The following is a 27,729-nucleotide window of genomic DNA, read 5'->3' as shown; positions in this document are numbered from 1 at the left end:
GAAGAGGAAGAAGAAGACACAGATGCAGACATAGAAGAAGAGGAAGAAGAAGACACAGATGCAGACATAGAAGAAGAGGAAGAAGAAGACACAGATGCAGACATAGAAGAAGAGGAAGAAGAAGACACAGATGCAGACATAGAAGAAGAGGAAGAAGAAGACACAGATGCAGACACAGAAGAAGAGGAAGAAGAAGACACAGATGCAGACATAGAAGAAGAGGAAGAAGAAGACACAGATGCAGACATAGAAGAAGAGGAAGAAGAAGACACAGATGCAGACATAGAAGAAGAGGAAGAAGAAGACACAGATGCAGACACAGAAGAAGAGGAAGAAGAAGACACAGATGCAGACACAGAAGAAGAGGAAGAAGAAGACACAGATGCAGACACAGAAGAAGAGGAAGAAGAAGACACAGATGCAGACACAGAAGAAGAGGAAGAAGAAGACACAGATGCAGACACAGAAGAAGAGGAAGAAGAAGACACAGATGCAGACACAGAAGAAGAGGAAGAAGAAGACACAGATACAGACACAGAAGAAGAGGAAGAAGAAGACACAGATACAGACACAGAAGAAGAGGAAGAAGAAGACACAGATACAGACACAGAAGAAGAGGAAGAAGAAGACACAGATACAGACACAGAAGAAGAGGAAGAAGAAGACACAGATACAGACACAGAAGAAGAGGAAGAAGAAGACACAGATACAGACACAGAAGAAGAGGAAGAAGAAGACACAGATACAGACACAGAAGAAGAGGAAGAAGAAGACACAGATACAGACACAGAAGAAGAGGAAGAAGAAGACACAGATACAGACACAGAAGAAGAGGAAGAAGAAGACACAGATACAGACACAGAAGAAGAGGAAGAAGAAGACACAGATACAGACACAGAAGAAGAGGAAGAAGAAGACACAGATACAGACACAGAAGAAGAGGAAGAAGAAGACACAGATACAGACATAGAAGAAGAGGAGGAAGAAGAAGACACAGACACAGATCCAGACATAGAAGAAGGGGAGGAAGAAGAAGACACAGACACAGATCCAGACATAGAAGAAGAGGAGGAAGAAGAAGACACAGACACAGATCCAGACATAGAAGAAGGGGAGGAGGAAGAAGACACAGACACAGATCCAGACATAGAAGAAGAGGAGGAAGAAGAAGACACAGACACAGATCCAGACATAGAAGAAGAGGAGGAAGAAGAAGACACAGACACAGATCCAGACATAGAAGAAGAGGAGGAAGAAGAAGACACAGACACAGATCCAGACATAGAAGAAGAGGAGGAAGAAGAAGACACAGACACAGATCCAGACATAGAAGAAGAGGAGGAAGACCAAGATCTTCACAGAGAACTAGGAGGTAAAACTGATGGACAAAGAGAAATAAAAAGTAATCTGATGAACAGAATATTGATGGTCTTTTTTGAAGAACAAATGAGATCACTAAAAGAATGGTTGTCATTAGAGTTTAATGCAATTAAAAGGAAAATGAAAAGAACATAAGATAAAATGCAAATGTTAGAACTGGTAATGACAGAAATGGGGAAAAGAATAGAGAATGTGGAAGAGCGGGAAATGGCTGTAGAAATGGAAGTGAATGACGAGGAAGAAAGTGACAAAAAAATTAAAGACACGAGTTGTTATCTCAGAAAATTGATATGTTGGAAAATTATAGTAGGCGAAACAACATAAAAATAGTGGGCCTGAAGGAGGATGAAGAAAGCACAGACATGAAGTAATTTATAAAAGGATGGATCCTGAAGGTCCTGGGAACGACAGAAATGCAGGAAGAAATGGAAATAGAAAGGGCACACAGAGCATTAGCGCTGAAACTACAGATACATCAAAAGCCAAGATCCATCTTAGTAAAATTTTTGAGATACACGACAAGAGAAACTATACTGGAGCGGGCAAGGAATAAAATTAGAGAAGATAATAAACCATTGGAATACAAGGGTCAAAAAATATTTTTTTACCCAGACATAAGTTTTGAACTCTTAAAGAGGAGGAAGGAGTTTAATACAGCGAAAATGATTTTATGGAAAAAAAGGTTATAAATTCATGTTAAGACATCCAACCATGCTTAAAATATTTATACCCGGGGAGTAAAACAGACTGTTCTTGGATCCAGAGAAAGCGCAAGAATTCACAGAACATTTGTAGGACAGGAGATGAAGAGATGTAACAAGAATGAAGAATGGCGATTAAAGTATATATAAAGATGTAAAAACAATGTATATGTAAAGAACTAAAGAGGGAAAAGAGAAGGGAAGGAAGGGAGTAAGGAGGGAAATAAAAAGAAGAGAGAGCTTTGTTATATGTGGTTTTTTTTACAAAAAGTGTTTTCTGGAGAGGGCTGGGTGGAGGGGGAATAATTCTCACTGCAAAATCAGTTGACGCTGCGAACAAGATCACAACCCAAATGAAAAGGGGAGTTGTGGTTGCCCAGCAAGGGGCATGGGTGAACTCAGAGAGTGGGTGGGAACTTTTGGGGTTAAGGTATTAGTGGATGTGGAAACTGCGGGGGTATTTTATTTCTTAAATGTGTTGTCGTATATTAAGTGTAATAAGAGAAAACTAAGAGATAAAAAGGGGGATGGAGGTGACAAAGAGGTGGAAAAGAGATTTATGCAAGATATAAGATGGCCATGTTGAACGATATGACTATAAACATTAATGGAAATCATAACCAAATTAAAAGGAAGAGGCTACTAAATTTATTGAAGAAGGAAAAAATAGATATAGCATTTGTGCAGGAAATGCAGCTAACTGAAGCGGAACATAACAAACTAAAGAGAGACTGGATAGGACACGTAACGGCAGCATCCTATAATTCAAAAGCTAGAGGTGTAGCCATACTAGTTAACAAAAATGTACCAATCAAAATAGAGGAGGAAATAATAGATCCGGCAGGGAGGTATGCAATGATAAGGTGTCAGATATACTCAGAATTTTGAAATTTGCTCAATATATATGCTCCTAATGAGGAGGATCAAAAGTTTATGCAGGATATTTTTTTGAAGATTGCAGACACACAAGAAATGTATTGATAGGAGGGAATTTTAACCTTAATTTGGACCCAATGTTAAATAAAACTGGACAACAGACCAGTATAAAGAATAAAGTAGCCAAATTTATGGTTAAATCAATGCAGGAAATTAAACTTATGGATATATGGAGGAGGCAACACCCAAGAGAGAAGAAATTTTCATATTATTCGAGTAGGCACAAAACTTACTCAAGGATTGATATGTTTTTGTTGTCAGCCCATATTGAAGGGAGAGTTAGGAAAACTGAGTATAAAGCTAGACTACTATCAGATCATTCACCCCTATTATTAGCAATAGAACAGGAGGACATCCCACCAAGAACATATAGATGGAGGTTAAACTCCATGCTACTTAAAAGACAGGAATTTAGTGAGTTTATTGAACGCCAAATTAAAACATATTTTGAAATAAACACAGGATCAGTGAAAGACATTTACATTATGGGACGCAATGAAAGCCTTCATTAGAGGGCAGATAATAAGTTATGTGACTAAGATGAAAAAGGATTACAATTGGGAAATAGAGCAGTTGGAAAAGGAGATAGTAAGTACAGAATAGGAATTAGTAAAAAGGGATGATATAACGAAAAGGAGAGAATTGGCGGACAAAAAAATTAAATAAGAAACATTACAAACATACAAGGTGGAGAAGAACATAATGAAAACAAAGCAAAAGTATTACGAACTGGGAGAAAAATCACACAAAATATTAGCCTGGCAACTTAAAACAGAACAAGCTAAAAGAATGATACTGGCTTCAAGGAAAAAGGACAAACAAATTACATATAATCCAACAGAGATTAATGAAAATTTTGAGGAATTTTATGAACAATTTATCAAACTGAGAACGAGGGGAAAGATGATAAAATTGAGGAATTTTTAGCTAAAATTGAACTGCGAAAATTGCAAGAAGAGGAACAAAACAAACTAATAAAACCATTTGAAATAGAGGAAGTACAGGATATAGTAAAAAAGCTGCCATACAATAAAATACCAGGAGAGGATGGATTTCCAATAGAATTTTATAAAATATTTAAAGAGTTATTAATTCCTCCTCTCCTGGAAGTAATGAACCAGATAGAAGAAACACAAAACTTGTCAGATTCATGTAAGAAAGCACTAGTTATAGTAATACAAAGGACGGGGAAGGATCCACTAACACCAGTATCATATAGACCAATATCTCTACTTAACTCAGGCTATAAGATGATAGTAAAATTATTAGCAAACAGATTGGCCGACTGTGTACCTAAAATAGTAAAACAAGATCAAACTGGATTCATTAAGAAAAGACGAACAGCGGACAATGTCTGCAAATTTATTAATCTAATCCACGCAGTTCAAGGAAATAAGAAACCAACAGTGGCTGTTGCTCCAGAAAAAGCCTTTGACAGAGTAGAGTGGAATTACTTGTTTAAAGTATTATAGAAGTTCAATCTACCAGAAAAATATTAAAGCATTGTATAATGGGCTGTTGGCGAAGGTAACAGTAGATGGATATGTATTGAGTCACTTTAAATTAAGTAGGTCAACTGGACAGGCATGTCCACTATACTCCTCACTGTTCGCCTTAGCAATGGAACCTTTGGCAGAACTGATAAGAATAGAAAATAATATAAAAGGGATAAAAAAAAAGGAGAAGGAGTATAAAATCAGCTTATTTGCAGATGATATCACAGTATACCTAACAGAACCAGAGGTATCAGTAAAAGAATTACATAAGAAATTTAAGGAATATGGAGAAATATCGGGGTACAAGATCAATGCAAATAAAGTGAAGTGATGCCAATGAGTAACGCAGACTATACAGAATTGAAAAAAAGAATCACCACTTAAATGGCAAGCACAAGCAATCCGATACCTTGGGATCAGGTTAGATAATAACTTAAGCCACTTGTATAAACTAAATGATCAGGCACTAATAAAGAAATTGCAGGAAGACTTAGAACAATGGAAAGAATTACTGCTAACGTTGATAGGGAGTGTAAACTGGATTAAAATGAATGTATTCCCAAGGATACAATACTTATTTCAAACATTACCAATTCCCTTAACAGAGAAATTCTTTAAGGAACTAAAGAGAATAATAAGGAAAATCTTGTGGAAAGGGAGGAATCCAAGGGTAGCGTTAGATAAATTAACAGAGAGGTATAATCAAGGTGGTTTACAGTTACCAAATGTTAGAAATTATTACAGAGCCCCACAATTGAGGTATTTATCAGATTTTTACCAGACAAGGGAAAAACCAGACTGGACTAACATAGAACTAGATAAAATAGGGGATAAGGTACCGGAACATATACTTTATAAGTGGGATGAAAAGTTGGTGCAATATAAAAACTCACCAGTACTGCATCATTTACTTAATACACGGAAGAAGATCCACTTAGAAAGGAAAAAAAGCGAATTATCAAATACCAAAATTACTATTGACGCAAAATCCACTAATCCCTTTTACAATAGACGATCTTTCTTTTAGAGAATGGGAGAGAAAAGGAATCAAAAGAATAGAAAACTGTTTTTTGGGAAATAATTTATTAACATTTGAACAGTTGAAGGACAAATATGGAATATGGTAAATATGGTATGACAAATATGGTACAATGTTTGCATATCATCAATTGAAAACTTATTTAAAGGATAAGTTGGGAAACAGCTTGAGATTACCTGAAGGAAGTAGCTTTGAATACGTGATTACAGACACAATGATAATTAAAAGATTTATAACCAACATGTACATTAAGCTGCAAGATAAGGAAAATGAAATAAAATATAAACCTAAGCAGAAGTGGGAAAAGAATCTAAACATAAAGATAAAAAATGAAGTATGGGAAAAGTTATGTTCTAGAACTATGAAGAATACAATAAACACAAAGTTGTGCATAATACAGTATAATTGGTGACTCAGGGTATATATTACTCCTCAAAAATTTAAAAAATGTGATTCAACATTATCGGTCAGATGTTTTCATTGTAAGAAGGAAATGGGAACAACATTGCATGCAAATTGGGCATGTACGAAAGTAAATACATTTTGGGAAGAATTAAATCAGATACTAAATAAAATTACAAAAAAAAAACATACCAAAAAAAAACTAGATATTTCTTTTAAGTAACATAAGAAGTAGAGAATTAGGCCTCAAATTGGATAAACTGCAAAAAAAAAATTCATTATGATAGCCTTAGCGTTAGCAAAAAATGTATAATGTCAACTTGGAAAATGGAAGAGAGCATGAGTATACAGCAATAGTACATGGAAATGAATAAATGTATTCCATTGGAAAAAATAACATATAATTTAAAAAATAAAGTCACAATGTTTGAACAAATTTGGGAACCATACATGGAACATATCAGAGAGAGCTTGTCTACAACATCCATCCCCTAAAATGAGATTGAAAATGATAAGAAGACAAAACGACTAGATTGTGTGTAATAAATGGATGACACATTTTTCTTGTTTATTTTCCTTTGTGTGAAAATATTGTTTGATGGTTTTATTGTATATGTTGAATATTTATGGGTTTTGGAGGGGGGTGTGTAGAGGGGGTTGGGAGGGGAGAAAAGACTACTGTAAATTTAATGAGATACATTTGTACATATTTTGGTTGATATGGTTCGCAGTGTGAAAAATAAAAAAAATTATAAACTTTTCATAAGTATAAAATTATAATTGACCATACTATTATCTCATATTAAGTAATTTTGTAACACTATCCATACTAATTTGACCATTCTTTCCAGGACAAAACAGTATCTAAATCATTCTCCCATTTCGCCTTCATTTTATATACATAAATTTTATCAAATTTTTCCTGCAATAACCTGTACATATCTGAAATAAACCCCTTATTTCCTTTATCTGTAATTAACATCTCAAATTTCGTTTGACCTGGAAAAACCAAATCCCATCCAAAATTTTTTTGTAAAATGTCCTGAACTAGATAATGGGCAAAAAAGGAATTTTGTGAAAGACCAAACTTCTCTCATATTCAATTAAATGTAGAAAATTTACCTGCCTCAAAACAATCTTGTATCATATTGATTCCTTTCATTTCTCAGTTTTTCAAATAAGGATTATTTAAAGAAAAAGGAATTAATTTATTCTGATATAATGGTGATTTTACTGAAATTTTTTTTTAGATCCTATAAGTTGATCTCACTTATACCAAACAATACATGTAATTTATATTTTTGTAACAATAAAGGATTCAATTTATAAATAAACTGACTAATTTTATTTTCAGAAATCTGATCCAATTCAACCTTTGCCCACATAGGTGGTTGTTCATCATCAAATAATCTATTAATAAATTTCAATTGTGCCCCCCCGTAATAATTTTGAAAATGTAATTGAAGTCCACCCCATTCATGACACCATGTGGATAGAAACTTGACAGTTTACCTTTCCACAAAAATACTCAAATTACTTTATTTAATTCCTTAAAAAACTTCTTTGGTTATTACATTTCGAATAGACTGAAAAACGTATTGTGTACAAGGATATATATTCATTTTTATACAATTAACTCTTGCACACTTTAGAGATTTTTTTGCGGTTGTTTGTGCCATATTGCAGCTTGTGCCATGGTCTAACCAGCACTAGACAATAGTGTAGATGAAAGTTGAGAGGTTTATTGCTTTGTATATGTCCTTGCAACAGGTGTGCTTGCATTACCTCATTAGCCACACATTCCTTTTGATGTGACTTTCTCTGTTTACATGTTCATCACCCCTCTCCAGTGTCATTCTTTCAAACCTGCATCTTCACTTTGCCTCTATTTTCAGGCTTGTTAGCTTCACTATGTCTGATATTTCTGTTGCCGGTTTACCTGGTTCTTTTCTCTCCAATGGAACTATTTTTCATGAAATGTTTATTGCAACATTTAAATCATTTCAAAAATCATATGCACAATACATAGTTGTTTAAATGGTGAAATTATCAAAGTAGCACAGTTATGCAAAAGTCAGTACTGCTGCCATGCTGCACCAGTGGCATTGGTCCATCGTGCTGCTGCCTGTGAGAAATTTGCCTGTTCGTCCTGTGTTGTGGGTTTTCCATGGATATGCTAGCTTTCTCTAAAGAATCTACTGGCAGATTAATTGACAACTGTCAACTGTTCACAGCAGGAGAAATGAGCGGTTGATGAAGATGTGAGAGAGAATAGGTTATAGGAAGATCTGTGGAAATAGAATTGAGAGGCCAGGTCAGAGCTGGCATAAGCTTGATGGGCTGAATGGCAGCCTTCTATATCCTGTGGTAATATGTGAAAAATATTAAAAATAAGAGAATAATTTAAACACAATAACCTGGGATTTGCACATGCATTTACACAGATCTCACTGCAATTGCTTTCATGAAACCTATGCTAAACATTGTTCACTCTTGCTATCCTGTGGTCTGACTCCATCAACATTAGTTAGACAGGAATTTCATCTTTTTCCAAAATAAAGGGCAGTTCGCCAGAATTTTACATTTAGAGACTCAGAAAAGAGCTGCTTCCAAAGTATTCCAAAATATTTCCACTGAATTCAGCAACATGGATACCATTAATTATTTTGTTTACTTCTAAATGTGAAACAAAAGATGCTAGAAATACCCAACTGGTTAAATATTTGTGAAGTGAGAAACTGTATCAATGCTTCACATTAATTTTTAGTGAATGCTGTTTTTAAGATTTTAAACTTGTTTATTTTTTTTTCATTGTCTGCAGAGTACCTGCAGTGATACATTTTTGCCTCCTGAGAGTATTATTAATTTGTGCCCTTGAACCATCTCAGTGCTTATGTTTTCCAGCTTTAGGTTTGTTGCACAGATTTCCCTTCCTCAATCCTAGAAATTAGCTGTTTCCAGTTGGTATTCTTACGAGCCCAGAGGGCCCCAAAACCCAGCAGCAATAGATAATCACCAAGACAAATGGTTACTTAAACAAAAGTTGTTTTTAATTATCTTTAAACATGAAAACAGGATCACACTTAACTAACCTAACTTAACCCCCTTCTAATTCTAAGTGCACTTTTATGTAATGTGTGTAAGTTTAGGAAAGTTCTTTGATTTACAGTCCAATCTCACTTCTCATTCCTCCAAGTTTACTGGTTGCAGGCAATTCTTATTCTGTGCACAGAATTTAACATTTATGAAGTTCAGGCTTTGGTGCTTGAAAGGTAGATGGTTACCGCTCAGGAAGGTTCTTGTTGGTTTTCAGTAGAGAGATTTGTTGCTCCTGGACACAAATTGATCCCTTTTAATCAGCCACTTCAGTGTCTTGCCGAAGAAACTTGCCCCATCAGGGTTTTCCAGATGATAACCTCTTTCTTTCAGGTCACCACAGTTTCTTTTTGTTTCTCTTATTTCAAGTGAAATATTAGGCAGTCACTCCTCTCCTCTTGCATGAACTACAAGGGCTTTGACCAGGCTGAACTAAGCACTCACAACCCATCTTCCAAATGGGGTCTTTCCACAAGCTTGCCAGCTTGTCCTGTTCCAGTCCCAGGTGCTGCTGCTGACTAGCACTGCAGAACTGATCTCTCTCCCTCCTCCCTCCTCTCTCTCTGCTTGCAAAAACCACATGATCCTCTTAGAATAGCATGCTGCACTCCCATACAGCCTGCGGTTCCAAACTACTCCAATCTCTTTCATCTGTTGCTTTTCAAAACAACAATCCATTAGTGAAGTCTCTTGGGGACTCCCCAGAGTTTTTGCAAAGGCCGACAGGAGCTGCCCTGTCTGACTTGAGCAGAGCTCCAGTATTTTAAATGAGATCTGTTTTGAAGTGTTTGTATGCGACCTACACTAAAAAACCTGCCCTAATTTATCTCCCCAAAACATATATACAATACAAACACAACATAATACGTCAGTATTTTCATTTTAAGTTGTCTATTTCCATTAACTGCTCAATACTAATATTGCCCTGACACCTCTGTTTCTGACTGAGAATTTAATCCAGTATTAATTATTTTTATCTTGAAAAGTAAAACTCATTTTCCATGTCTTTTCAGTGCCTCCAATTCAATTACCACTCCTACTTGCAGGACAATGTTTTTCATTGCATATTGGTACACATTGACAATACCATTAAATTCAATATTTGTGTTAGGATAATTATGGTCTAACCTTCGCCAAATATTTTCTCTTGTAACTTTCTAATTAATTTGTAGCATATTGTAGACATTAGATTAGAGTAAGAGTTGCACAGCACGGAATTGAACACCTTGGCCGAATATGTTCATGGCATCCTTTTGCCCAAATCCGTTAATCTCACTTGTAAACATTGGAACAATATTCCCCATCCCATGTCTATTTGGATGTTTGTTTTAACAACCCTAAAATTTAGTAATTCACTTTCTTCTGGTATTGAGATTCTGACGTCAACCAAAAAGTGTCACACATCTTGCCCCAAGATCATCTTTAAATTTGCTACTTATCACCTTTGATACAGCAACCAGAAGGAATTTTTTTGAGATTTTATCCTTTCCCCCTCATAATCTTGTATACAGTACTTCTATCAAGTCGCTAGGTCATTCTCACTCCAGGGAAAACCAGTGTAGCCATTCCAATTTCTCCCCATATCTAAAGCCCTCCAGTCCAAGCAATATCCCTGCTGAATCTCTTCCACACTCTCCAGTATAATCTAATTCTTCCCAGAGAAGTGCACACAATTCTTCAAGTGAGATCTAACCAATGTTTTGTAAAATTGAAAGAGAATGTCTCATCTCTTGTATTCTGTGCTCTGACCTTTCTTCACCACCCAATCCATCTGTGTTGCTGTTATCGGGGAACTATAGACTTGGACCCCTCAGTCTTTTTATCAACATTTCTTTGTACCCTATCATTTATTAAATATCCCCCTCCCCTATTTGGCTTCCCAAATGCATCTTGTTTACTTAATGGGAACAAAGAGCACAGGCTTTTAGCCTGTTTGTCCAATTGGAGGCCGGTGACTAGTGGAGTTCCTCAGGGTTCGGTCCTGGGTCCACTATTATTTGTTATATATATTAACGATCTGGATGTAGGGGTAGAAAACTGGATAAGCAAGTTTGCGGATGACACAAAAATTGGTGGTGTTGTGGACAGTGAGGTGGATTACCGTAGATTAAAAGATGATTTAGGAAGGCTGGAGGTGTGGGCTGAGAAATGGCTGATGGAATTTAATACAGAGAAATGTGAGGTGCTGCATTTTGGAAAGGCAAATTTAAATAGGTCATATACATTGAATGGTAGACAATTGAGGAGTGCAGAGCAACAAAGGGATTTAGGAGTTATGGTAAATAGTACCCTCAAGGCTGATACTCAGGTAGATGGTGTGGTGAAGAAGGCATTTGGAATGTTGGCCTTCATAAATCGGAGTATTGAATTCAAGAGTAGGGAGGTTATGATGAAATTGTACAAGGCATTGGTGAGGCCAAATTTGGAGTACTGTGTACAGTTTTGGTCACCAAATTATAGGAAAGATAGAAACAAAATAGAGAGAGTGCAGAGAAGGTTCACGAGAATGTTGACAGGATTTCAGGGTCTGAGTTACAGGGAAAGATTGTGCAGACTGGGGCTTTTTTCTCTGGAGCGTAGAAGATTGAGAGGGGACTTGATAGAGGTGTTTAAGATTTTAAAAGGGACAGACAGAGTAAATGTGGATAGGCTTTTTCAATTAAGAAAGGGGGAGATTCAAACTAGGTTTAAGATTGAAGGGGGAAAATTATAAGGGGAACATGAAGGGAAATTTCTTTACGCAGAGGGTGGTGGGGATGTGGAATGAGCTTCTGGCAGATGTGGTCGAGGCGGGATCATTGGTTACATTTAAGGAAAGACTGAATCGTTACATGGATAGGAGGGGATTAGAGGGGTATGGACCGGGAGCTGGTCAGTGGGACTAGGAGGGTAGGGATTTGCTACGGCATGGACTAGTAGGGCCGAACTGGCCTGTTCTGTGCTGTAAGTGGTTACATGGTTAACAGGATTTTAAAAAATTAAGGCAGTTTCTCAGATATTTTTCATGCATACAAACAGATCACAATGTGAAAATCAAAAACATTGCAAATTTTCCACATTTAAAGCAAGCAGGTATGCCAGCATCTGTGGTAAGGGAAACAAAGTTAATTGAAACATAACTCTGTTTCTCTTTCCCAGATGCTGCTTGACCTGCTAAATCTTTTCGGAATTCTCTGGTTTTGGAACAAATGAGAGTATCCTTAAACATAATGTCAAATTTTAATAAGATATAACACAATAACAGGCCCTTCTGGCCCATGAGCTCATGCCCCCAAATACACCAATTAACCTACAATCCCCATGTGTTTTTGAAGGGTGGGAGGAAACCCACGCACATGGGGCAAACATACACTCCTTTCAGACAGTGCTGAATTTGAACATGGGTCACTGGAGCTGTAATAGCTCTAACTGCTATGCTAACCATGAGTCAAAGCATATAATTTCCAAGTGAATACAATTTTGAGTGAGAATTTTGAAAGATGGGGGTGAGCAGATGGAATTGGGGTGGACTGTTGCAAGTAATTAAACATTGGATTTTTGTCTTTCATTAAAGTTGACTATTACTTTATTCCTAGATGTTCCTTGGTTATGTAAAGCTGGTATTTGTCAAGATGTCACCTAGACTGATAAATTATTATTTTGATAATTAAATAATAAATCTTAAAATTATTTCTTGATTTCAGAATAAAAATTGAAGTTCAATTTTACAAACCTCCTGTCTCAAAAAAAAAATGGAATTTTCATATAAAGCTGAAGGCCAGTGGACCCAAAAGTAAGTAAAGCCATTTTTAAATTTAAATTTGGGCACACAGCATGGTAACAGGTCATTTTGGTCGACGAGTCCATGCTGCCCAATTAATCTACACCCCCCGGTACGTTTCAAACAGGGGGAGGAAAGTGGACCTCCTGAGGGGAGGGAAAACCCACGCAGACAAGTGGAGAAGATACAAACTCCTTATGGACAGGGCGGGATTCGAATCCTGATCGCTGGTACTATAAAGGCATTGTTCTAACTGCTATGCCAACTGTGATCTGCAACAGATATTTTATCAATATTGGCTTTGTGCTGGATATTTTCTCAAAGATGTATTCATGGTCTTTGCAGGGCTCCAGAATATGGAATAAAATCTTTCACCTTTCCCAAGGCAAAGTTAGCCTTGTGGGATCCAACCCCTCTTGGTGATGCAGTAAGCTTACAGCTTGCGTACTATAGGTAAGAATCACTGATTTTTTTTTTGTTTCTGTAAATCTGTCTCAATTTTAGTAACTTTTTTTGGAGTTGTAAACTAATGTTATCTGCCATTTGAATGTTGTTTTATTGGTTTCTGAATGTCATCTTGGCAAGCTTAAGTGCTGATTTTAACAATTTTTTGATGAAATGTTATCAGGACAAAATCTTTGTTGGAACCAAGAAAGTTTAATGGATCCAAGCAGAAAAGTGTTAAATCAATTGTGGATTTTCAGATTTTTTTTGTATTTTGAATTTCGGTATATGTTATAGATGTTAAGTGGTTATAATATTCTTTCTTTTAAACAATTAAGAGAATAAGTATAAGCTTTTAACTATTTCACATCCTCCCCTCCAATGGTCTTTGTCCCTTGCTCCCTAGCCTGTCTCCCCATTCTACCCCCTCACCTTCATCCATTTAATGTTCTATTACCTTTAGCTGTACACATCCTCCACATCACTCTTTATGCTACCCATCTCGCTCTTCACTTTGGTTTCGAGATAGAATCCAGACCTGAAACTTTGACTGTCCTTTTCTGTTATGGATTCTATCTGACTCGCTGAGTTCCTCCAGCTTCCTATTCTTGAGTGTGGTATTTGACCATCTCTTCCAGAATTGCCTATTCCACGGCTAACTTTGATTCCAGTCCAGCCTGCTCTTGAAATCTGTAATCCAAGTCATTATCTTTAGATGGGTTCTGATTAGTTGTAGCGATGCAGATGCTGCGATCTTGAGTGAATCTTCAGTCTCGATAAAGATTCCTGACACTAAATATTGACTGATCATTCCTCTCCATGGATGTTACCTGACCTACTAAGTCCCTCCAGCTTCTCTTGTTAATTTGTGTCCAGTTGTATCTTGGTCAACTTTGTGAGGGCAAACAACTAGAATTACCACCTCCTCTCCCATCCTTTACTGCACAGCATGGTTGCCAGATTTTTACCAGAAAAATTGGTGCCTCATTTGAAATTAACTTCACATCCCATGGACACATAATTTGAGAAGGTTCCTAAATGTTGGATAGTGGCACTGCTGTAGCACTGAAGCAGCAGCACTGCCACTGGTGCAGACCAGCGGGGAACAGGGAGTGGAGATGCAGCACTCCCATGGGGTCCAGCCGCCCATTCGACTGCTGTCAGCTCTGAACGGGCTTTGAGCAGCCCGTTGTGGAAACCAAAGGGTTTTTAATTTAAAACCCGCGACCGCTGGTCTGAGCCTAAGGTGGCTTTGCCTATTAATTGGCAGCAGCCAAAAGCAGAAGACTGGAGCAGGACACAAAAGGACAGGAAGATCAAACACTGTCTGAGACAGAGAGAAGCGGAGGAGATGACCCCAGGGTCGGTGACTATGGCAACAGACCACTGAGGGGGTTCTGTGGCTGAAAGACCAGTGCATGTGGCAGGCTGCTGGCGACTTGAGGCTAGGAACCCGTGCAAGTTGTGGGCTGCTGGAGATTCGTTGTGGACTGTTGGAGGGGTACTAGGTATCATAACTGGGATGTGAGGAGGTGCCGAGGGCACTGAAGGGTTCCTGACCTTGTTGGAGGTTCGGATCTGGAGCTCGGGTTGCCAATGGTTTGGTCTATAGTATGTGGGGCTGCAGAAGTGCTGGAGGTGAATCTTCGGACGCTCAGTGGCTCTGGTGGGGGGGGGGGTGGGGGCTCTCTTTTGCTTCGCTCTCTCTAACTGACTGAAAGTCTGACTGTAAGAGGCACTTAGACAATTCCTGCCGGTGGTGAATCTGTCTGCCTTGCAGCAGGCAAAAAGAAATTTCATGTAATAAGGCACTGTTTTATTACTATGACAATAAATTGAATCTTGAGCCTTCTACTCTATATTGAATTCCTCTAAAATTTGTCTCCCCTAACTTGAAGCAATCCTGTTCATCCATTATCCTTTTGCCACATGAGTAGTGCTTTGCTTCTCCATAACCCCAGTTAGCCCTACAGCCCCTTGAGATCATGCATCCCCAATGTTAATTTATGGCTGTGGTAGCTTTGCCTTTGACTACCTAGTCTGTCCTTTTCCTAACGTTTATTTAACCTTTTTTACTTAGACTATGTTTTCATGCGTCTCAATAGCTACTTCAGTGGCTCAGTGTCAAATTTAGGTCAATGTCAGAAGAGCTAAATAAATGTAGCTTAATTAGCCTACTCGAAATTTGGCCAGCCTCTTTGAACAATATTTCCATAATACCTGATTTGTGCAAGTTATACTGGCAATCGGGGGGAAAAAAAAATCTGTTCAATTGCAGCAAAATAAATGTTTTTGACAAAGTCAGGGGGCAATAGATGGCACAGAGCACAAAAGCTCCAAGAACAACCCCATCAATGATGGCAGAGTCTAGACTAGTATGTGGGCACTAAAGATGACACTGAACCATTTACAACATTGATCCAGAAGTTCCAAGTGGATAATCCATCTCGGCTTCCTTCTGACATGCCCACCATATAGAAGCCAGTATTTAGCCAATTGACTTGCTCTAATTAATGTTATAAAATGGCTGAGAACACTGGATTTTGCAATGGTTATAGGACCAGTCAAAGTCTCCACTGCAGAAAGTTGCTCTGGAATTCTGCTGGGAAGTCTAAGTCCTAGAACTCTTCCCTCCCTCCTCCCCATGGAATGCATTCACTCGAAGGACTGCAATGAATTACAAGGTGGTTCAGCATTGCCTTTTCAAGAATAATTGATGGACAATAAATAAGATCCAGATCCTAGAAAAAAAAGTTTGTTTTCTGTACTTGTTTCATTGTCCAGTTTACTGTGGGGCTATCTTCCTCTATCTGCTACAAGATCATGAAATATGTGAAAGGTTGTTTAGTGATGGGTGTGAAAAGATTGACATCGCAATCAAAATCATCACTGCACCTCCTGATAAACAAATATGCTTGACCTTTTCAGGATGTGAGATTAAATAGTAATCTCATTTATGTGGCTGAGGTCGTAAAGGGGAGGAATAAAAATTGGAAATAGTTTCCTACAAGTCCAGCTCTTTCTCATAACATCTCTTCTGATACTCGGGAGACAGCTACAAACCCACCAACTCCCACAGCAACCTTGACTACACCTCTTTCCCCCTCTGACCCTGGTAAAGATTTCATTCTCTCAATTGCACTGACCCCATTGCGTCTGCACCCAGGACAAGGACTTCTATGCCAGATCATCAGAGTTGTCCTTCAAACAATGTGGTTTTGCTCTACCACCATCAACTCTGTGCTCACCCGCCTATTCTCCATTATCCGCGCATCTACCCTGGCCCCCTCCACCCCATGTGCAACAAGGACAGCTTTCCTCTTGTCCTCCTCTAGCACCCCACCCCCCTCTACATCCAACACATCCTCCTCTGCTATTTCCGCCATCTACTATGTGCTCCCACCACTAGACACCTATTCCCTCTCATCCCCTCTCCACCTTCCGCAGGGACTGCTTCCTCCATGACTCCCTTATCCACTCCTCCCTTCCCACCTTGGTATCTATCCCTGTGACTGAAGGAGATGCTCCACTTGAGCCCACATTTCCTCCCTCAGCACCATTCGGGGCTGCAAACAGTTCTTTCAAGTAAAAGCACATTTCACTTGTGAATCTGTAGGGTCATCTATTGCATCCTGTTATGAGTTCTTCTACATCGGAAAGACTGGATGCAGATGCAGTTGGGGAGATCGCTTTGTTGAGCACCTCGCCTCTGCTGCCACGATCGCATGGCTCTGGCTGCCACGATCGCATGGCTCTGGCAGTGGCCACCCATTTCAATTCCCCATCCCTTTTTCTTGCTGACGTATCTGTCCATGGTCTCATGAACTACCTGCAAATTGTAGGAATAATATGTCATTTTCCGCCTGGCACCCTCCAACAGGATGGCATTAATATCAACTTCTCTGGCTTTCATTTTAACCCCATCCCTCACTTCTTCCCCCGTTGCCTTCCCCCAGTTCTGTCTCTCCCTGTCTCCTTTGTACAGACATGATATATTCTGCCCTTATATTCAATTAACACCTTTTGTTGGTCTGGATTCTGAGATTTTCTGCTTATTCCTCGACAAAGGGCTCAGGCCCGAAATGTTGTCAATATATATTTGCTTTTTATGGAAACTGAAAGACTGCCTGAATTCTTCCAGCATTTCAGTGTATTTTTTACTTTCTTAGAACATGTCTTTGCAATATTTTCTATTGTAATTCCTTTGAGAGTTTGCATTTATTTGTTTTGGGAAAAGTTAATATTGCTGCCTCAAATGCAAAAATTGTATTGAATCATTCATGGAGAGCTTTGCTGTTTTTTGCCACTGTAATTCAACGTGTAATAACTCCATTGAATTCGACAGAAACCCAAAGCTGCGTGTATTGGAAAAAACCTTGCGTCTGGTGCATCGCCATGCCAAACAAAGTGAACACAAAATTTATTCCTGTTTTCTGCTTGGCTCAGTTTTAGTTGACGATGGTAAGTTCTTTAAAAAAATTATTTCACATCAGCAGAGGCTGGTGGGGTGCTAGATGAGCTTTCCTCATTGTAACTTTTGGATCTCCAGTTATACCAATGGAATATGATTTAAAGGATTACATTTTCTGTACCAATCCTAAATTGTTCATGTTCTTTGATATCCAAAAGTCTATTGATCTGTCTTGAATATACTTAACAACTGAGCCCCCACACTTCTCAGCCTGGTAGTCACAGCCTCTAGAGTGACATGTCCCATTCTGAAAACAACCAGTCTAAACCACATCAATTCATCTTTGTAAGTTCCATTTGGTCTAATAATGTTTCAAGACCTCTTGTGTGTCACTCTCGAAGTCTTCTGAAGTTCCAAATAAACTGGATCCTCTATTTTCCATTTAATAAGATATTGGTTACAACCTCAAAAATAAAAACATGAATTTCTCAGACTATATTTACCTTTTGTTCAAATTTATTACCAGAGCACGCACATGACATCACATACAACCCTGAAATTCTTTTTCCTGCAGGCCAGCAGATTTTCTAATTACCGGTAACTAAACTGTGCTGAACAAGAAAGTAATAACAGTCACTGTGCAAATACAGAAATGTAAATATTCAATAATAAATAATGAGCAAAGTACAAGTCCTGAAATGAGTCTCTGAATGAGCCAGTTGTGCAGAAGTCTGATGGTTGAGGGGTAGCAACTATTTCTGAACCAGAGGTACGAGTCTTGTGGCGCCTGTACCTCCTTCCTGATGGCAGTAAATGCCCAATTATGTAAATGACAAAAATAAAACATTTAAACTTGATACATTTTGTAATAGTAATTTTTCAATATATAAATTCCAACATTACATTCCTATGAGTAAAAATTTGTCAAATTTTTGTATAAACAGCTGCAATTAATAAGAAACAATTATAATCTGATTTCTACTTGAGGAATTTCAGCATTGTTATGGGAACAGTACCTGGTGGAATAAAAGGAAGTGTGCTTGTACTGGGCAGAATCTTGATATTCAAGACAATGCTTTAAGCTCCTTCTCTTGTAAATCTGTTAGACTGTTCCTCTTGATTACTACACACTGCAATGAGAATGGTTTAGCTCAGTGGAGTTTTAGAAATGACTCGATGGGCTGAATGGCCAACTTCCGTTCCTTTATCTTGTGAACTACTCTTTTCTATTTCTAGATCTGTTTGCCCCCGCCCACCACCCTGATCTTTATTGTGTTCATTTACATTTTAAATGTATCTAATTTGCCTATCTCAGGATGTTGTCAGTTTCTGTTAACTTATCCCAGGTTCAGTCCTATTTTTAATTGCCTTCTTTCTGGACAATGTGAATTGCTTCTTGGCGATCAACAGAGCTTGATGCCCAGTATTATTAAATGGTTTCAGATTCACTGACCACTGCAAATTGCTATAATGCAGTCATGGTCTGACATTTGCCTTGATATTCTTTGGCATAATATTTTAAAGTGCCATTTCACTAGATAGCACTCAGATCACCATATCTCTGTAGTTCTGTTTCTCACTTTTTTTCCTCATGCTGCGTTTTTGTAAATAAATCTTTATCTCTTCAGCTTTCCAAGTTGAGATTTTCACATTGGTTTTGCCTTGTTGCCATCTGCCTTTCATTGTCTTTAAGTTTTAGACATCCTTAAATGTCCCTTTATTCAATATTCCATTTTATTAGCTTTCTATTTTTGTTCAGTTTGTCTCATTGCTAATATGTAATTTGACATACCAACATACCAATGTTATTAAACTGGAATTAATTTAATCAAAATTAATGTATTTAATTCACAAAATGCTGTTGTCTAAACTAATGGTTTGTGAAAATATTTACTTGTTTGAGTGGCTATAACTTGTCTCAATGCAGATGAGGAAGGTGTTACACTGATTATAGATCGCTTTGATCCTGGGCGAGAGGTTGCAGGACATTCTGACAAGATTCCTACAGCTCTTCTTCCTGACAATTTCCTCATTCCATGTACAATTGATACTCGAGGACCTGGTTCTAGAGACCTTAATGTCTATACTTCTGAGGATTTCAGTGCTGCATTTAAGGTAATTACAAATAAATGACATGGTTTTTGAATTTTAAGAGTACTAAATGTAGACAATGACTCAACACTTTATCTTTTTATATTTTCCCCCTCTTAATCTGACCTTGGTTATCTGTACAAACATACAAATTCAGTTTTTCATAATGTGAGAGAAAACTTTGAATTTTTCTGTTTTATTGACTCTATGATGAATTTTAATACAGATATCTTTTGCACATCAGTAAGTACTGGAAATTACTCCAATTGCTAAACCTGTAGATCCAGCACTGTCATTATACTGTCTCTGCAATATCCTATCAAGCAAACTGCTTAGCTGAGATCTAATTCTCTTCTGGAGTTGAGGTTGATCAATCAAGGTAATAGCTGCCTGCAGAAGAACCTGCTGAGAGCCAGATCACAGGCATTTGAGTTCAGAGATCCAAAACACTACCACAACCCATGAAAAGTCACCTCTGGGACAAAGTGTAAATTCTGGATGAGAATGGAAACAAAGAAGGATACCTGACAGCTGTGGCAGGGCCCAAATAACATAACCTGGTGAAAGTTCAAATCTGGTGCAGTAGGAGCCAGCAAAGCTTCACTCCCAAATTTTCGTGATTTACTTCTCACTCCCAAATGCGTTCAATGTCTTGCCCAATTTGACCACTAAATTAAGGAAGGGCCACTGTGCACCCCCATGACCCCTGATGATCCTCTGCTATCAGTATCTAAAGATGATGACCAGGCTGTCTTCTGGAGGGTGAATCCAAGGAAAGCATCCAGTTTGGACCCAGCCAAATACTGTAAATCTGTGGTGACCAAATGGTTAATGTATTCATGGATATGTTCAACATCTCACTCTGGCAGGGCATGATATCGACCTGTTTCAAACAGGCTTCAATAGAACAAGTGCCCAGAAGAGTATGGTAACCTGCCTAAATGACTACTAACGAGTGACACTCGCATCCACAGTGCTGAAGTGTTTTGAGAGCCTAGTGTTGTAGCATATCAGCTCTTCTATGAGCAGTGACATGGATCTGTTCTGATTTGTCTACCACAGCATCAGGTCTATGGCAGATACCATCTCACTGGCTCTACAGAAAACTCTGAAACACCTGGACATCAAAGATCCATACATCGACTACAGTTTGGCACTCAACACCATCCCTTCAAAACCATTCAGTAAACTCCAAGATCTGGGCATCAATAACTCACTGTGTAATTTGATCCTGAATTTCTTCATCTCCAGTCCCGAATCAGTGAGGATTGTTAAGAGCATCTCCATCAGTACTGGAGAACCACAGGGCTGCCCTGCTCTACTTGATTTATACCTATTAAATTCATTATCTCATTCAATTTATTGTTACATAAACAATATTACACAAAATTTGTTCTTGTCTGCCTTAAGGCAGTCAGATTTGCAATCAGTAGAAATTGCCTTAAGTGCCTCTTACAGTCAGAGAAAGAGGAGCAAAAAAAGTCCCCATGTTTCCATGAATTCTCCAAATTTCCCATAGCCACACAGATTCCAGTCCAAACCATCAGCAGTCCGAGGTTCAGATCTGAACCTCCCACATGATCAGGAACCCTTCAGCACCCTCTCGCATCCTAGCTCCGATACCTGGTATCCCTTCAGCCAGTCCTGAGCTTGTCTCCAGGAGTCCTCCACCTGGTGTGAATCCCTCGACCAGTCTCCATAGACTCCGCGGTTCTTTGCCTCAAGTGGCCATCAGCCCATCACCTGTGTGTTCCTTAGTCTCTGAGCACCTCACTGGTCTGCTGCCATGCTCACCATCCTGTGGGTCATTTTCTCTGCTCCTCCTCAAATGAGGGGTGTTTTCCTTGCTCTCTGGTGCTCAGTGCCAGTCCTCTGCTTCCCTGGAGTCTGCAACCCCTCGTGGCTGCTGCCATCTTGGGCTCAGACCCTGCAGTTGCTTAAAAAAAAACTACCGTCGGTTCCACTTACAGGCCATTTTAAAGGTTGTACAGAGCCAACGACAGTCAGACTGAGTGGTTCAATGGCTGTGACTACACTCTCCGAGGGTCCACACCAGTGGTAGTGCTGCTGTTGCAGCAGTTCTGGTAATGCCGCCATTTTTCCAAGCCACACCGTCTACAAATTGACTGACAATACCATAATAGTGGGTTGTATAAAAAGGGACCATGAGTCAGCATACAGGAGGGAGACTGAAAATTTGGATGAATGGTGCAGAAACAACAAACTCACCCTCAATGTCACCAAGCCAAGAGGCAGATTGTGGGCTTTAGGAAAGGAAAGCCAGAGGTGTATTATCCTGTGATCATTGGGGGAGTCAGAGCTGGAGAGGATGACCAACTTTAAATTCACTATCTCAGAGGATCTTTCCTTTACTCAACTCACTAATGTTATCCTGTCGTCGGAAGGATAGCACACCAGCATCTCTACTTCCTCAAGAGTTTTTGGAGGTTTGGTATAACATCGGAAACCTTGGCAAACTTCTGCAGAGGTCTAGTGGAAAGTGTCCTGATCAGCTGCATCCTGGCATACCATAAAGTGCTGCAATACTTCAGAGTGGAAATCTCAGTACATCACAGGCAAAACTCTCCCCACCATTAAGAAAATTTACATAGATCGTTGCTGTCTCTGAGCAGGTCGAATCAAGGAGTTACACCACCCAGGACATGCTCTGTTCTCCCTGCTGTCGTCAGAAAAAAATTATAGCTGCCTCAAGACTTGTATTGTATCACCAAGTTCAAGAACTGTTGTTACTCGACCTCTCTACTCCCCCAACCCCCCCCCATCAGATTTTTGACCAAAAATCTCAATGTCTCATTAAAAGACTTATTTTGTATATTATTTATATTGCTGATTATTTTTTCTGTATTTCAGAGTTAATTTGCTTACATTTCTTTATTTTGTATACATATCTTAGAGTACAGTTTTTTTTTGCACTACTGATAAGTAGGAATTCTGCCTGGCCTACAGGGGTAAAAAAAGAAACTCCAGGTTGTATGTGAAGACAATAAATTTGAACTTGTTTTTTAAAACTTCCTGCTTCTGCTTTTCTGAACAAATTTGTGGCAGGTTGCTGGGAGTGCAAGTTTGAAGTCTACTGAACATCAACTCCCTGATATTTTCTTGCACTTCTCTTTGGACCACTACTGAATATCAAGTAATTATCCTAGATAGACTTTAACATTTTTATGGCTTTGTGTTAGAACGATAATGTTAAAATCAACATGCACATCGATACTTGTGTTTAAATTCCCAGATGCTACACCACCATTGCAGTAGCAAGGAATCAATCGACGCTTCTAAACTTCTGACAATGAGAGGACACATTACATGTGTTGAGAAATTGGATAACCTAACCCTGGAACTTCGTTGGGCAGCTGTTACTGTGTCAATAATCTTTGATGCCACTCCAATCAATGCAATTCCCATAATCCCTACAGCTTTGGCAAGGAACTTATCCAGCCCAATAAATATTGCTCAGGTTCAGGGGAAGTACAAATTTGGGTGAGTTGGGTATGAAAACTTTGAATGCTTCTTGAAATGTTAACAATTTGTAGTAATTTTGATGCCATATTCACACCTGTAAAGTTGTCCAAATGTAACAACTTCTGAAAAGTATTTTTTAATGAAAAACAACTTGCTGCTATGTAAATATATTTAAACATCTCAGATGCATTCCAGCAGCATTATAAAACTGTTTCAGTAGATATTCGATATTGTTGTTTTAAAGATTGATATTTTTAAGAAGTTACAAGATGGTGTTTGGTTTCCCCATTATGTTTCCAGCTAAATAAGGTATCTTTAATTAATATAACCACAAATATTGAAAAGAGCAGTTTTGTTATCAGCATGACCAACAGAGCAGTTTTTATAATGTTGGGAGTGAAAGAGTTGCATTGGTAGAAACAATTTACAGGGAAAGGTTTAAAGAATTTGACTGATGCCTCATGTGCTGTTGGTTCTACCATTCTACAAAACCAAGTAGTAGTCTCCTGTTATTCTTAAAACAATACAATGAAATATTTTGCATCTATTTGAGGAAGAAGCCAATTAACCAATATAGTTGCTACTTTACAAATGAAAGACTCCAAAAAAGTGCCCTTCTATTAGCATCAGCGTATAGCATTGTTTTTGTGAGCTTTCATCTCCAAAGTGCTAATTCAGTATAATGTACTGAGACAGAAATATTTGTGTAAATGACACATAATTGATGCAATTTAAAATGCAAGGCTTTCTTTCTAATTATCAGTTGCATTTTCACAATATACCAAGACAGAAGAAAGATAATATAAAAGAATAAATAGATAGATAAATATCCACAGTTGCAGTTGATGCAAGAAAAAAAAAAGGTGTGGTCTCAATTGAGCAAACATATATTTTGGTGGTCCAGAACTAGTGTATGGTTAGAGTTAGGATAGTATAAGGAGGTTCAAGAATGTGGGTGGGGGGGGGGGGGGTGGGGGGCGGGAACATTTTTTTAAATCTAGAGGTGCTGGACTTGTAGCTTCTGTACCTTTCTGCCTGTAGGTAGCCATGAGAAGAGATTGCAACCAAGGTAGTATCTCGCATAGCTGTCTTCTATGAAAGAGATGTTGATGCCCATGATACACAAATATAGATGGATAAATAAATATTCAGTTGTACTTAGTGCCAAAAAAGTGATGTTTCAATAGAAAGATCTTTTGATGATCTAAACAGTCATTCTCAATGGGTGCCAAAACATATTTATGAGGAGCCATGGACTAAAATCGTAAAATGTTTTTTGTGTAGTCGGTAGGAGAGAAATACGGAATAAACCAAGAAAACTTGACTGCTTCACAAGGAAGGGAGCCCAAGACAACTTTGAGCAGTGTCTCAAGGGAGCCATAGTTTAAAAAAAAATGATTGAGAATGGCTATTCTATTGAGAAAAAAAAAGTTGCATTGTCATTAATGAACCAGTTGAATCTGCTGTAATGTTTGTTTGTCAATGGGCAAACTATTGCCTTCTTGGCCAATAGTTCCAATTTATTTGCAACCCTGCAGTATTTCCTAATCTTTCATCTTTTTTTTAAGAGTGTCTAATATTGAAAAAGCATAGAGTCCATTTTGTTGGATGTTATTGGAATGCAATTATTAATTAAAATGATAACCTTGAATTTACTATTGCATCAATTGTTTTTGGAGAAAACCCTTTTTGTACAACTTTGTATCAGATGCTTTTGCAGAAGAATCACAGAAATTAACTTTTAGAACTGGTTTCAGAAAAATAATAATGCTATATTTGCAAGGATTGGTTGATTATTGCAAAACAAAGTATTTGCTTTGAAAATAATTACAGAAAATATTGAATTATATCTTCCACTGCAGGAAAACAATAAACAATTGTTTCTTATTTGTTGTGAATAAGTCATACCAGATATAATCTTCACAATTTCATGTTGGAACTGGTGAATTAAAACTATTGGTGTCTCATAAATGAGTATTCAAAATGAAGGGTGAAATGTTTTCCAAAGACTAAAAAGAGGTGATTCCTTTTATTGAAGTTGCTCAGTGAATACATACTTTAATGAAGTATGATAATGAAGTATCATACTTTGAATGCACATTTTGTTCGATTTGGTTTACTTTTACTATTTACCAGAATTTTAACCACATTAATATGATGTAGCTGAACCTGATCCTAGAGCAAGTTATGGCAACCAATTATGCAAACTGTAATGTGTTGTGAAATAATGATTCCACATAACAAGCAATGCTTAAGTGGGTAAAAATGTCATTTGGTCACATTATTTGATCTTTTAGAAATTTTTCTTAACTTGTTTAAAAACAATAAATCTATTTTTTTTTTACATGGTAGCATTATCATGAAGGATTTTAACTTGTCCAAGTTGTAAGTAATTATTGCAATGTTAGTTTTTATTAACCATTGTTCTAATGCTTCACTGTAAATCAGTGGAACCCATAGATGGCACTTGTATGGTTTCAGAGTTCTCTGACATGGTAGCAGGAAAAGACATTGATAGCAATCCTATGTATATTTTGCAGGATTTTTAGCAAGCTTCCCCAACTTTAAAAATTTTCCAGCATTTTTTCCCTCTGTGCATTTGGAGGATGTGACTATTATAGTAACTGGTTATCAGTTGACAGATGTAGTGGCAGCAACGCCGTTATAGTGCCAGTGACCAGACTGGGGTGTAAATCCCGCACTGTCTTCCCGTGTCTGCATGGATTTTCTTCAGGGGCTCTGGTTTTCTTCCACCCTTCAAAAACATACTGTGGGTGTAGGTTAATGGGGAGTAAATTGGGCAGCATGGACTCGTGGGCCGAAATGGCCTTTTACTGTGTTGTATGTCGAATTTTTTAAAAATCTAGTAGTTAATTACAATAATTTGTACCTTCTGAATACACTTTATAATGACATTTGGTGAAAGATAACAGATTGTTTAAATTGCAGATACCTTACAATGGATCAGACACGCAAGCTTCTTTTGATTCTTGAATCTGACCCAAAAGTGCTCACTTTGCCTCTTGTAGGAATGTAAGTATAATATGGTAAGCAACGTTAAGAAATTTTTGAGTTCAATTTAAAATTTATTCAACATTAACTTGGTATAAAGTTAAGTTGTGTTTATTTCAATACAATAGTAATATTCCAACAAGAGGAAAAAAGTCCAAACTAAACTTTATTAACCAGTGGAGTAAAAGACACCACCCTTCAACAAGAATTTGATTATAATTAAAAACGCAACATCAATAGGACTAGGAGAAAGTCTAATCTCTTAAACAACATATTTCCAATAACTAATTGATCTTGTGCACATGGAGAGTTAATGTACAGTTTTCTGGATGAGAAAATTTGGAGGCTGGAAAGATAATTAGGAGATGGACAAGGCTGGAAATAGCTAGATGTGAGGTACAGGAACATGCAAACAGAGAATGGGGCAAAGGGAATTTTATGAAAAAGGAAGCATGGGTTTGTTACTTGAGGCAGAGCATTATATTATTGGAGATGTGGTGGGAAGGTGCTGAGAATTAGTTCATCCCCAATTCAATAGGGGCTGCCTGCTGTGGTGTTCTGTAATAGGTATATGATGCAACTGTTGAACCTATTGAGTTGGGGATGAACTGATTGGCACAGGCACCTTGGCCTCTTTATTCAATGTCTAATGAACCTGGATGGTTTGTGCTGGTGTGGGAATAATGGAAGTTGAAGTTAACTACTAAGTATATTAGTTTAGCTTTAACACTTTTGCATATTATAAAATAAATATTTTGAGATATCTTAATACTTTTTTTTTTGATACTCATCAGTCAGATTTATTATGTGATTTGAACTTTTTTTCCTAATGTTTCTATGTTCTAGAAATTGCTGTTTTGTTTTGAGTACCCAATATTGTTGTTTTGTTGTGACACAAATTAATAGTAATTTAGAGCATAATTTCTGTCAATGGTGAAATTTGATATATTTGCTGCTTTAACTCCTATATCTCTGTATTACAGTTGGTTGAGTGGCACTATACATGTACATAGCCCCCATGTTTGGGCCTGCTGCTTGAGGTATCTTTTCAGTTCTTCAATTCATGAGAGGTGAGATTTAAAGACTTTTAAAAGTCTTTAACTGGAGTACTGTTTAAATGTCTTTTGTGAGTGGTCCATAATATTATCTGTTGAGTTTAAGAAAAAGTGACAATGTAATGGAATGCTGCTTTTGATTACTAGACCATCCACTGAGTGCATTTGAGGCTACTATGCCCAAACTTTATAATGTCATGTATCACTATAATTCCATGTTATATTTAGTTCCTGCTACTGAATATCTCGCTACATTAGTGCTATAAAATAACTACTATATACTGTATACCATCAACAGGATGTTATGCAGTGCTATGCCAGCAATACTTTGATTACATTTGATTGGCCTACAGCCTTTAACAGACACATTACAGAAAACAGTCCAATAGACTAAATCTTGCCAGCAAATGCCAGCAATCCATA

At 37.8% G+C, this 27,729-nt stretch overlaps 1 protein-coding gene across 5 annotated transcripts in view; it reads left to right on the top strand.

The window, feature by feature from the left end:
• stil (STIL centriolar assembly protein) overlaps positions 1-27,729 on the top strand; it is a 94,055-nt gene that overhangs the window by 9,252 nt on the left and 57,074 nt on the right. For all 5 annotated transcript variants that reach the window (XR_011357820.1, XM_069938562.1, XM_069938561.1 and 2 more), the window contains exons 2-8: positions 12,734-12,822; positions 13,156-13,263; positions 17,600-17,715; positions 19,593-19,780; positions 23,010-23,257; positions 26,189-26,272; positions 27,235-27,321. Coding sequence is in view for 4 of the 5 variants with exons in the window: in XM_069938562.1 (XP_069794663.1) it covers positions 12,782-12,822; positions 13,156-13,263; positions 17,600-17,715; positions 19,593-19,780; positions 23,010-23,257; positions 26,189-26,272; positions 27,235-27,321 (872 nt within the window). In the remaining variant the exon portion in view is untranslated. The remainder of the gene's footprint in view (positions 1-12,733; positions 12,823-13,155; positions 13,264-17,599; positions 17,716-19,592; positions 19,781-23,009; positions 23,258-26,188; positions 26,273-27,234; positions 27,322-27,729) is intronic.

Source organism: Narcine bancroftii, chromosome 5 (assembly GCF_036971445.1).
Source record: "Narcine bancroftii isolate sNarBan1 chromosome 5, sNarBan1.hap1, whole genome shotgun sequence".
Taxonomy (NCBI): Eukaryota; Metazoa; Chordata; class Chondrichthyes; order Torpediniformes; family Narcinidae; genus Narcine; species Narcine bancroftii.
The sequence above is the reverse complement of the archived record's forward strand: the minus strand, read 5'-3'. Positions and strand labels throughout refer to the sequence as shown.